Source organism: Cherax quadricarinatus, chromosome 5, assembly GCF_038502225.1.
Source record: "Cherax quadricarinatus isolate ZL_2023a chromosome 5, ASM3850222v1, whole genome shotgun sequence".
NCBI lineage: Eukaryota > Metazoa > Arthropoda > Malacostraca > Decapoda > Parastacidae > Cherax > Cherax quadricarinatus.
In genome coordinates, this window is record NC_091296.1 from 27,162,211 (window position 1) to 27,175,013 (window position 12,803).

At 48.3% G+C, this 12,803-nt stretch overlaps 1 protein-coding gene across 3 annotated transcripts in view; it reads left to right on the top strand.

Moving 5' to 3' along the window:
- The window catches only part of Cog4 (conserved oligomeric Golgi complex subunit 4), a 121,161-nt gene that overhangs the window by 50,068 nt on the left and 58,290 nt on the right, over positions 1–12,803 (top strand). For all 3 annotated transcript variants that reach the window (XM_070101407.1, XM_070101411.1, XM_070101417.1), the window contains exons 6-7: positions 7,527–7,683; positions 12,200–12,332. In XM_070101407.1, coding sequence (XP_069957508.1) covers positions 7,527–7,683; positions 12,200–12,332 — 290 coding nt within the window. The remainder of the gene's footprint in view (positions 1–7,526; positions 7,684–12,199; positions 12,333–12,803) is intronic.

Below are 12,803 nucleotides of genomic sequence, written 5' to 3' on the forward strand. Positions count from 1 at the left end.
AGAGTACAGGCACTGTACTTCCCACCACCACCCCTCCTTCAGAGTACATGCACTGTACTTCCCACCACCACCCTTCCTTCAGAGTACAGGCACTGTACTTCCCACCACCACCCTTCCTTCAGAGTACAGGCACTGTACTTCCCACCACCACCCTTCCTTCAGAGTACAGGCACTGTACTTCCCACCACCACCCCTCCTTCAGAGTACAGGCACTGTACTTCCCACCACCACCCTTCCTTCAGAGTACAGGCACTGTACTTCCCACCACCACCCTTCCTTCAGAGTACAGGCACTGTACTTCCCACCACCACCCCTCCTTCAGAGTACAGGCACTGTACTTCCCATCACAACCCCTCCTTCAGATTACAGGCTCTGTACTTCCCACCACCACCCCTCCTTCAGAGTACAGGGACTGTACTGGCCACCACCACCCCTCCTTCAGAGTACAGGCACTGTACTTCCCACCACCACCCCTCCTTCAGAGTACAGGCACTGTACTTCCCACCACCACCCTTCCTTCAGAGTACAGGCACTGTACTTCCCACCACCACCCCTCATTCAGAGTACAGGCACTGTACTTCCCACCACCACCCCTCCTTCAGAGTACAGGCACTGTACTTCCCACCACCACCCCTCCTTCAGAGTACAGGGACTGTACTTCCCACCACCACCCCTCCTTCAGAGTACAGGCACTGTACTTCCCACCACCACCCCTCCTTCAGAGTACAGGCACTGTACTTCCTACCACCACCCTTCCTTCAGAGTACAGGCACTGTACTTCCCACCACCACCCCTCCTTCAGAGTACAGGCACTGTACTTCTCACCACCACCCCTCCTTCAGAGTACAGGCACTGTACTTCCCACCACCACCCTTCCTTCAGAGTACAGGCACTGTACTTCCCATCACCACCCCTCCTTCAGAGTACAGACACTGTACTTCCCACCACCACCCCTCCTTCAGAGTACAGGCACTGTACTTCCCACCACCACCCATCCTTCACAGTACAGGCACTGTACTGACCATCACCACCCATCCTTTAGAGTACAGGCACTGTACTGACCATCACCACCCATCCTTCAGAGTACAGGCACTGTACTGACCATCACCACCCATCCTTCAGAGTACAGGCACTGTACTGACCATCACCACCCATCCTTCAGAGTACAGGCACTGTACTGACCATCACCACCCATCCTTCAGAGTACAGGCACTGTACTGACCATCACCACCCATCCTTCACAGTACAGGCACTGTACTGACCATCACCACCCATCCTTTAGAGTACAGGCACTGTACTGACCATCACCACCCATCCTTCAGAGTACAGGCACTGTACTTCCCACCACCACCCCTCCTTCAGAGTACAGGCACTGTACTTCCCACCACTGCCCTCCTTCAGGGTACAGGCACTGTACTTCCCCCCACCACCGCCCCTCCTTCAGGGTACAGGCACTGTACTTCCCCCCACCACAGCCCCTCCTTCAGGGTACAGGCACTGTACTTCCCACCACCACCACCCCTCCTTCAGAGTGCAGGCACTGTACTTCCCACCACCACCCCTCCTTCAGAGTGCAGGGACTGTGCTTCCCACCACCACCCCTCCTTCAGAGTACAGGCACTGTACTTCCCACCACCACCCTTCCTTCAGAGTACAGGCACTGTACTTCCCACCACCACCCCTCCTTCAGAGTACAGGCACTGTACTTCCCACCACCACCCCTCCTTCAGAGTACAGGCACTGTACTTCCCACCACCACCCCTCCTTCAGAGTGCAGGCACTGTACTTCCCACCACCACCCTTCCTTCAGAGTACAGGGACTGTACTTGCCACCACCACCCCTCCTTCAGAGTACAGGCACTGTACTTCCCACCACCACCCCTCCTTCAGAGTACAGGCACTGTACTTCCCACCACCACCCTTCCTTCAGAGTACAGGCACTGTACTTCCCACCACCACCCTTCCTTCAGAGTACAGGCACTGTACTTCCCACCACCACCCCTCCTTCAGAGTACAGGCACTGTACTTCCCACCACCACCCTTCCTTCAGAGTACAGGCACTGTACTTCCCACCACCACCCTTCCTTCAGAGTACAGGCACTGTACTTCCCACCACCACCCCTCCTTCAGAGTACAGGCATTGTACTTCCCACCACCACCACCCCTCCTTCAGAGTGCAGGCACTGTACTTCCCACCACCACCCCTCCGTCAGAGTGCAGGCACTGTACTTCCCACCACCACCCCTCCTTCAGAGTACAGGCACTGTACTTCCCACCACCACCCCTCCTTCAGAGTGCAGGCACTCTACTTCCCACCACCACCCTTCCTTCAGAGTACAGGCACTGTACTTCCCACCACCACCCCTCCTTCAGAGTACATGCACTGTACTTCCCACCACCACCCTTCCTTCAGAGTACAGGCACTGTACTTCCCACCACCACCCTTCCTTCAGAGTACAGGCACTGTACTTCCCACCACCACCCTTCCTTCAGAGTACAGGCACTGTACTTCCCACCACCACCCCTCCTTCAGAGTACAGGCACTGTACTTCCCACCACCACCCTTCCTTCAGAGTACAGGCACTGTACTTCCCACCACCACCCTTCCTTCAGAGTACAGGCACTGTACTTCCCACCACCACCCCTCCTTCAGAGTACAGGCACTGTACTTCCCATCACAACCCCTCCTTCAGATTACAGGCTCTGTACTTCCCACCACCACCCCTCCTTCAGAGTACAGGGACTGTACTGGCCACCACCACCCCTCCTTCAGAGTACAGGCACTGTACTTCCCACCACCACCCCTCCTTCAGAGTACAGGCACTGTACTTCCCACCACCACCCTTCCTTCAGAGTACAGGCACTGTACTTCCCACCACCACCCCTCCTTCAGAGTACAGGCACTGTACTTCCCACCACCACCCCTCCTTCAGAGTACAGGCACTGTACTTCCCACCACCACCCCTCCTTCAGAGTACAGGGACTGTACTTCCCACCACCACCCCTCCTTCAGAGTACAGGCACTGTACTTCCCACCACCACCCCTCCTTCAGAGTACAGGCACTGTACTTCCTACCACCACCCTTCCTTCAGAGTACAGGCACTGTACTTCCCACCACCACCCCTCCTTCAGAGTACAGGCACTGTACTTCTCACCACCACCCCTCCTTCAGAGTACAGGCACTGTACTTCCCACCACCACCCCTCCTTCAGAGTACAGGCACTGTACTTCCTACCACCACCCTTCCTTCAGAGTACAGGCACTGTACTTCCCACCACCACCCCTCCTTCAGAGTACAGGCACTGTACTTCTCACCACCACCCCTCCTTCAGAGTACAGGCACTGTACTTCCCACCACCACCCTTCCTTCAGAGTACAGGCACTGTACTTCCCATCACCACCCCTCCTTCAGAGTACAGGCACTGTACTTCCCACCACCACCCCTCCTTCAGAGTACAGGCACTGTACTTCCCACCACCACCCCTTCTTCAGAGTACAGGGACTGTACTGACCACCACCACCCTTCCTTCAGAGTACAGGCACTGTACTTCCCATCACCACCCCTCCTTCAGAGTACAGACACTGTACTTCCCACCACCACCCCTCCTTCAGAGTACAGGCACTGTACTTCCCACCACCACCCATCCTTCACAGTACAGGCACTGTACTGACCATCACCACCCATCCTTTAGAGTACAGGCACTGTACTGACCATCACCACCCATCCTTCAGAGTACAGGCACTGTACTGACCATCACCACCCATCCTTCAGAGTACAGGCACTGTACTGACCATCACCACCCATCCTTCAGAGTACAGGCACTGTACTGACCATCACCACCCATCCTTCAGAGTACAGGCACTGTACTGACCACTGTACTGACCACCCATCCTTTAGAGTACAGGCACTGTACTGACCATCACCACCCATCCTTCAGAGTACAGGCACTGTACTTCCCACCACCACCCCTCCTTCAGAGTACAGGCACTGTACTTCCCACCACTGCCCTCCTTCAGGGTACAGGCACTGTACTTCCCCCCACCACCGCCCCTCCTTCAGGGTACAGGCACTGTACTTCCCCCCACCACTGCCCCTCCTTCAGGGTACAGGCACTGTACTTCCCACCACCACCACCCCTCCTTCAGAGTGCAGGCACTGTACTTCCCACCACCACCCCTCCTTCAGAGTGCAGGGACTGTGCTTCCCACCACCACCCCTCCTTCAGAGTACAGGCACTGTACTTCCCACCACCACCCTTCCTTCAGAGTACAGGCACTGTACTTCCCACCACCACCCCTCCTTCAGAGTACAGGCACTGTACTTCCCACCACCACCCCTCCTTCAGAGTACAGGCACTGTACTTCCCACCACCACCCCTCCTTCAGAGTGCAGGCACTGTACTTCCCACCACCACCCTTCCTTCAGAGTACAGGGACTGTACTTGCCACCACCACCCCTCCTTCAGAGTACAGGCACTGTACTTCCCACCACCACCCCTCCTTCAGAGTACAGGCACTGTACTTCCCACCACCACCCTTCCTTCAGAGTACAGGCACTGTACTTCCCACCACCACCCTTCCTTCAGAGTACAGGCACTGTACTTCCCACCACCACCCTTCCTTCAGAGTACAGGCACTGTACTTCCCACCACCACCCCTCCTTCAGAGTACAGGCACTGTACTTCCCACCACCCTTCCTTCAGAGTACAGGCACTGTACTTCCCACCACCACCCTTCCTTCAGAGTACAGGCACTGTACTTCCCACCACCACCCTTCCTTCAGAGTACAGGCACTGTACTTCCCACCACCACCCCTCCTTCAGAGTACAGGCATTGTACTTCCCACCACCACCACCCCTCCTTCAGAGTGCAGGCACTGTACTTCCCACCACCACCCCTCCGTCAGAGTGCAGGCACTGTACTTCCCACCACCACCCCTCCTTCAGAGTACAGGCACTGTACTTCCCACCACCACCCCTCCTTCAGAGTGCAGGCACTCTACTTCCCACCACCACCCTTCCTTCAGAGTACAGGCACTGTACTTCCCACCACCACCCCTCCTTCAGAGTACATGCACTGTACTTCCCACCACCACCCTTCCTTCAGAGTACAGGCACTGTACTTCCCACCACCACCCTTCCTTCAGAGTACAGGCACTGTACTTCCCACCACCACCCTTCCTTCAGAGTACAGGCACTGTACTTCCCACCACCACCCCTCCTTCAGAGTACAGGCACTGTACTTCCCACCACCACCCTTCCTTCAGAGTACAGGCACTGTACTTCCCACCACCACCCCTCCTTCAGAGTACAGGCACTGTACTTCCCATCACAACCCCTCCTTCAGATTACAGGCTCTGTACTTCCCACCACCACCCCTCCTTCAGAGTACAGGGACTGTACTGGCCACCACCACCCCTCCTTCAGAGTACAGGCACTGTACTTCCCACCACCACCCCTCCTTCAGAGTACAGGCACTGTACTTCCCACCACCACCCTTCCTTCAGAGTACAGGCACTGTACTTCCCACCACCACCCCTCCTTCAGAGTACAGGCACTGTACTTCCCACCACCACCCCTCCTTCAGAGTACAGGCACTGTACTTCCCACCACCACCCCTCCTTCAGAGTACAGGGACTGTACTTCCCACCACCACCCCTCCTTCAGAGTACAGGCACTGTACTTCCCACCACCACCCCTCCTTCAGAGTACAGGCACTGTACTTCCTACCACCACCCTTCCTTCAGAGTACAGGCACTGTACTTCCCACCACCACCCCTCCTTCAGAGTACAGGCACTGTACTTCTCACCACCACCCCTCCTTCAGAGTACAGGCACTGTACTTCCCACCACCACCCTTCCTTCAGAGTACAGGCACTGTACTTCCCATCACCACCCCTCCTTCAGAGTACAGGCACTGTACTTCCCACCACCACCCCTCCTTCAGAGTACAGGCACTGTACTTCCCACCACCACCCCTTCTTCAGAGTACAGGGACTGTACTGACCACCACCACCCTTCCTTCAGAGTACAGGCACTGTACTTCCCATCACCACCCCTCCTTCAGAGTACAGGCACTGTACTTCCCACCACCACCCTTCCTTCAGAGTACAGGCACTGTACTTCCCACCACCACCCCTTCTTCAGAGTACAGGGACTGTACTGACCACCACCACCCTTCCTTCAAAGTGCAGGCACTGTACTTCCCACCACCACCACTCCTCCTTCAGAGTGCAGGGACTGTACTTCCCACCACCACCACTCCTCCTTCAGAGTGCAGGGACTGTACTTCCCACCACCACCACCCCTCCTTCAGAGTGCAGAGACTGTACTGACCACCACCACCACCCCTCCTTCAGAGTACAGGGACTGTACTTCCCACCACCACCCCTCCTTCAGAGTACAGGGACTGTACTTCCCACCACCACCCCTCCTTCAGAGTACAGGGACTGTACTTCCCACCACCACCCCTCCTTCAGAGTACAGGGACTGTACTTCCCACCACCACCCCTCCTTCAGAGTGCAGGCACTCTACTTCCCACCACCACCACCCCTCCTTCAGAGTGCAGGCACTGTACTTCCCACCACCACCCCTCCTTCAGAGTGCAGGGACTGTACTGACCACCACCACCCCTCCTTCAGAGTGCAGGGACTGTACTTCCCACCACCACCCTTCCTTCAGAGTACAGGCACTGTACTTCCCACCACCACCCCTCCTTCAGAGTGCAGGGATTTTACTGACCACCACCACCCCTCCTTCAGAGTGCAGGGACTGTACTTCCCACCACCACCCTTCCTTCAGAGTGCAGGCACTGTACTTCCCACCACCACCCCTCCTTCAGAGTGCAGGGACTGTACTTCCCACCACCACCCTTCCTTCAGAGTGCAGGCACTGTACTTCCCACCACCACCCCTCCTTCAGAGTGCAGGGACTGTACTTCCCACCACCACCCTTCCTTCAGAGTACAGGCACTGTACTTCCCACCACCACCCCTCCTTCAGAGTACAGGCACTGTACTTCCCACCACCACCCTTCCTTCAGAGTACAGGGACTGTACTTCCCACCACCACCACCCCTCCTTCAGAGTGCAGGGACTGTACTTCCCACCACCACCACCACCCTTCCTTCAGAGTGCAGGCACTGTACTTCCCACCACCACCCCTCCTTCAGAGTGCAGGGACTGTACTTCCCACCACCACCCCTCCTTCAGAGTGCAGGCACTGTACTTCCCACCACCACCACCCCTCCTTCAGAGTGCAGGGACTGTACTGACCACCACGACCCCTCTAATCATTGATCTTCTGTACTTTTTTCTTTTTTTTTTTTTTTTTTTCTTATTATCACACTGGCCGATTCCCACCAAGGCAGGGTGGCCTGAAAAAGAAAAACTTTCACCATCATTCACTCCATCACTGTCTTGCCAGAAGGGTGCTTTACATTACAGTTTTTAAACTGCAACATTAACACCCCTCCTTATTACTGGATTTTATTATTTGTCATTGACAAATATATTATTTTGTCACAGATTCAGGAAACAACTGCTCAAAATTTAGCAGCTGCTCAAACTCTTGGATCAAGAGAGAAAAGATCTCATGTAATTTGGGCAGACACAATTACCCTTTTGTTTGAAGGTATTGCAAGAACCATCGAAGTTCGACAACCCATCATTGAAACATATTATGGTAGGTACATTTTGTGCACTTATAATGAGTTTTTTATTATTATTTGTCATTTCCACCCAAGACAGGTTAACGCAAATGAGAAGTTACGATCTCCATCACTGTTGTTCTAACCACCTTTCAAGATGATCACAGACATCATAGTCTGTTGTTGACCCATCTCTTCTCAGCATTTCCAATCTACTTTCAGAATACGGACTTCATTTTATAACTTACAATCCTCAAATTCAGCTTAGTATTTAATAACTTTTTTTTTTCTTAGATAAAATGATAAATATACTGGTGCCTCTAATTTAGACCCTAGAATCATCTTGGTAGTAAACAGAGTAATAAATCTTATCAGAAAGATCTATTAGCAAAATAAATATTGTTTTCTTAAGTTAAGAATTCTTCATGGGAAACATGTTGGAATCTTTCCTTAACAAGCCATACGTGTTTGTTTCTTTAAACACATCGTCCATTTCCCACCGAGGCAGGGTGACCCAAAAAAAAGAAAGAAAAAACTTTCATCATGATTCATACATCATCACTGTCTTTGCAGAGGTACTCAGATACGACACTTTAGATGTCACTCCAATAGCCAATATCCTAAAGCCCTCCTTTAAAGTGCAGGCATTGTACTTCCCATCTCCAGGACTAGAGTTATGCTATCCAGTTTCCCTGAATCCCTTCACAAAATATTACCCTGCTCACACTCCAACAGCTCGTTAGGTCCCGAAAACCATTCATCTCCATTCACTCCTATCTAACACACTCGTGCACACTTCCTGGAAATCTAAGCCCCTCGCGCACAAAACCTCCTTTACCCTGTCCCTCCAACCTTTCCTAGGATGACCCCTACCCCGCCTTCTTTCCACTACAAAACTGTATGCTCTTCAAGTCATTCTACTTTCTTCTATCCTATCTAAATGACCAAACCACCTCAACAACCCCTCTCCAGCCCTCTAATACTTTTAGTAACTCCACACGTCCTCCTGATTTCCACACTACAAATTCTCTGTATAATATTTACACCACACATTGCCCTTAGACATGGCATCTCCACTGTCTCCAGCCTCCTCCTCGCTGCAGCATTTGCAACCCATATACGAGTGTTGGTACCACATTACTCTTGTACATTCCCGTCTTTGTCTCCATGGATGACTTTTTTTTTTTTTTTTTTTTTTTTTTTTTTTTTTGTCTCTACACATGCCTCAAAGCACCACTGACCTTTTTTCCTTCATCATTTTTGTGATTAACCTCATCCTTCATAATTTTTTTTTTTTTTTTTTTTTATCACACCGGCCGATTCCCACCAAGGCAGGGTGGCCCGAAAAAGAAAAACTTTCACCATCATTCACTCCATCACTGTCTTGCCAGAAGGGTGCTTTACACTACAGTTTTTAAACTGCAACATTAACACCCCTCCTTCATAAATACATCTGATAATTCAACTCCCAAAAATCTGAACACATTCACTTCTTCTGTACTCCCTCCAATGTGATGTCTAATGTTTCTTTACCTAAATCGTTTGATACCCTCATCACTTTATTCTTATCTAGGTCCATTGTAACCAGGCCACAGGACCCCGTGGCCTGGCTGGCAAAACTCTGGCTTCACATGCTGAGGGTTTGGGTTCGATTCCCAGTGGGGTGGAAACATTCAATGTGTTTCCTTACACCTGTTGTCCTGTTCACCTAGCAAGTAGGCACCTAGGTGTTAGTCGACTGGTGTGGGTCATATCCTGGGAGACAAGATTGAGGACCCCAAGTTATCCTGGGTGGCTAACCCTCTGGGGTTAAAACTCCAAATAAAATCTTATCTTAACTTTCTTCCTTTACACACCCTCCCAGACTCATCCACTAACCTTTGCAATATTTCTTTAGAATATCCCAAAAGCACAGTATCATCAGCAAAAAGTAATTGTGTCAACTCCCATTTTGTATTTGATTCCCCATAATTTAATCTCACCCCTCTCCCCAACACCCTAGCATTTACTTTTTACAACCCTATCTATAAATTTGTTAAACAACCATGGTGACATTATGCATTCCTGTCTAAGGCCTACTTTTACTGGGAAGTAGTCTCCCTCTCTCTTACACACCCTAACCTGAGCCTCACTATCTTCATAAAAAGTCTTTACAGCATTTAGTAACTTACTACCTATTCCATACTTTTGCAACATCTGCCACATTGCTTCCCTATCCACCCTATCACATGCCTTTTCTAAATCCATCAATACAATAAAAATTTCCTTACATGTTGTAAGGGACTAAAATGCCAAGAGCATGGAGCTGGCGACTCCTTTCACTGTACAGGTCGGCCATCACTAATCTGGCAATCAGTTATCCGGTTCCATCAGTAATCCGGCACTAATTTCTGCTAGCATAATTTAAAATTTCATCATGATACTGACTCATCATTATATTGACTCAAATTTCATCATTATACACTCAGAAATTGTGCACCAAGCCAGTAGAGGAGAAAGTAGTGATGAAAATGAAGAAGATATAGCAGAGAGTGTCTCTATTGATAAGTTAATTAAGTGTATTCTAGCCTCTGTAATCCGGCAAACTCACTAATCCAGCACACTACAGGTCCCAGTGATGCCGGGTTAGCGATGGCCGACATGTGGTCTATAAGAAAATAGATAAAGAAGGAAATAGATGTGTTTTCTTAGGGTAAAATGGCCAGTGAGTTACAGGATTTTTTTGTTTAAATAGAAAATGTATTACAGCCTCTCCTCACTTAACGACTGAGTTTTGTTCCTAAGACCACATCAGTAAACAAATTTGCCGCTAAGTGAGGAGCATACTATAATGGCAGTGGCTTTGTGTCAACCACCTTTGATATTGTTTTAACGTCACCTTTGCACCATTTATAACATTTCTGGTATTTTTTAAATGTTTATACAGTAGTGTACTGTATATTGTATTAAACAGAATATAGGAAATCAGCTCTAATATACATTATTTAGGTATGCATACTGGTCAGAGAGCCCATCATAAGTCCAAGTCGCCAGTAAACGAGTACACCCTCTCCTCACTTACCGACATACTCATTTACCGACAACGTGGAGTTACAACAGGCTCTCTTAACTAGTTGTTATTGTATACTGTATGAAAACTTGGGTCATGAACGGGCACCACAGAGTCTCAGCTTCAAGCATCTTAATCTCCTTCCTATAGCCACTCAGTACACTAGCTTTCACAGTCTCCAAGACTACATACAGTGGACCCCCGGATAACGATCAGCTCCCAACTCGACCAATTATGTAAGTTTATTTTTGTAAGTGCTTTTGTAGGTGTATTTTTAGGGATCTGAAATGGACTAATCTAATTCACAATATTTCTTATGGGAACAAATTCGGTCTAAAACGGCACCCAAACAGACTTCTGGATTGAAATAATATCGTTATGCGGGGGTCCACTGTATTTGTACAAGTTTCCTGTTTTTCCTCTTGGAAGAGGAAAAACAAGAGGAAAATGATAGAAGTACAAAAGTTCATTGTAAAGGGGTTAGTGTTGCATCTCAGCATCAAGCAATCTCCAAGACTACATATTTCATCAATAAATTTGTACTTTATTGTGCATCCCATAGTAGAAGATAGAGTTAGAAGTGCAGCAGCACTTGGAAGAGAAAAAACAAGAGGAAAATGGAAGAAGTACAAAAGAAGTTCACAGTAAAGGGGTTAGCTGGTGTGTTCATATGTGTGTTTACATTCTCAGTGTATTGTGGCAGCTTAAGAAATGATGAAAATCTGTGAACAAGGTATGTTGATGATGATAATCATAATAATAATAATTAATAATAATCACTCTGGAGTGCTTTAAATGTTAACTACCAAACCTATACAAAATGCTCCAGATCGAATATTTATTATTATTATTATTATAAATTATAAATTTTTATAAATTGTAAATTATAATAATAATAACAATAATAATAATAGCTATTTTCTTATGACAAGAGTGATCTAGAAGTGTTTCCCCTGATGTAAACACCATTTTCTTTCGTTATAGACCAGAGGTCTATGTTATTCATTTCAGTATCTTTATTACAATTCTAGGGTATTTATCATGTTTCTGATATCAATTTGTAATAAATGTAATAGATAGATAACCTTTATTACTAATATTAGCATAATTACACAACATTTTATTAGCACCACGGCTAACATCTGACGCCCATGATGACTAACCAGAACTGAATGCTACTGCTTGCCTCTTCCCCTCTCATTTAGCTCCTCCCACTTCGTAACAATGTTAGATGGTGAATTTAATGCATTATACAGAATAATTAAAAAGCAAATGAAAAAAATTCTAAAAATTTACTACACATTCAGATGTATATTACTCGCCACGTCATAAAAATAATTTTTGCAAAATGAGATACAACTCGGTTTGTTGGGAAAAAAAAAATTGAATAATGGCATAGCAAAATAAATTCTTTTATTTTGCATTGCATCTGTGAAAATTGAATGTTTTCTTTTTATTCTTTCTTTTATTATACTTAATTAAAACCCCATTTTTTTGCACAGGTCCTGGTCATTTGTCACTTGTAATAGAGATGTTGCAGCGGGAATGTGACCGTCAGGCAGGACGCATTCTAGCAGAGATGAGGAAACACAGGCGACTTGAGGCCACTGTGTCCTCTGTTCGTAGTTCACTAAGGTAATCAGTTGTGTTTTTCCGTAGGGAATGTGTATACCAAGTGCTTACATTGAAGCATGTAAGTGAACGTTATTTATGGATATAGAAAAGGCAGATAGGAAAGCAGTATGGCAGATATTGTCAACACATGTATAAATAGGTGATAGGTTTCTTAAAGCAGTTGAGAGGTTTTATTATGAGGACGAGGCTCAGCTTAGGGTATGTAGGAGAGAGGGAGATTATTTTCCAGTAAAAGTAGGCCTTGGACAGGTATGCGGGATGTCACCATGATCGTTTAGAATATTAATGTTTAGAATTGTAAAAGACCGAGCTAGAAAGCTGGTAGACAGCAACCTCCCAGGGAGGTACTACTGTCCTGCCAAGTGAGTGTAAAATGTAAACCTGTAATTGTTTTACATGATGGTAGGATTGCTGATGTGTTTTTTCTGCCTCATAAACATGCAAGGTTTCAGGTACATCTTGTTACTTCTA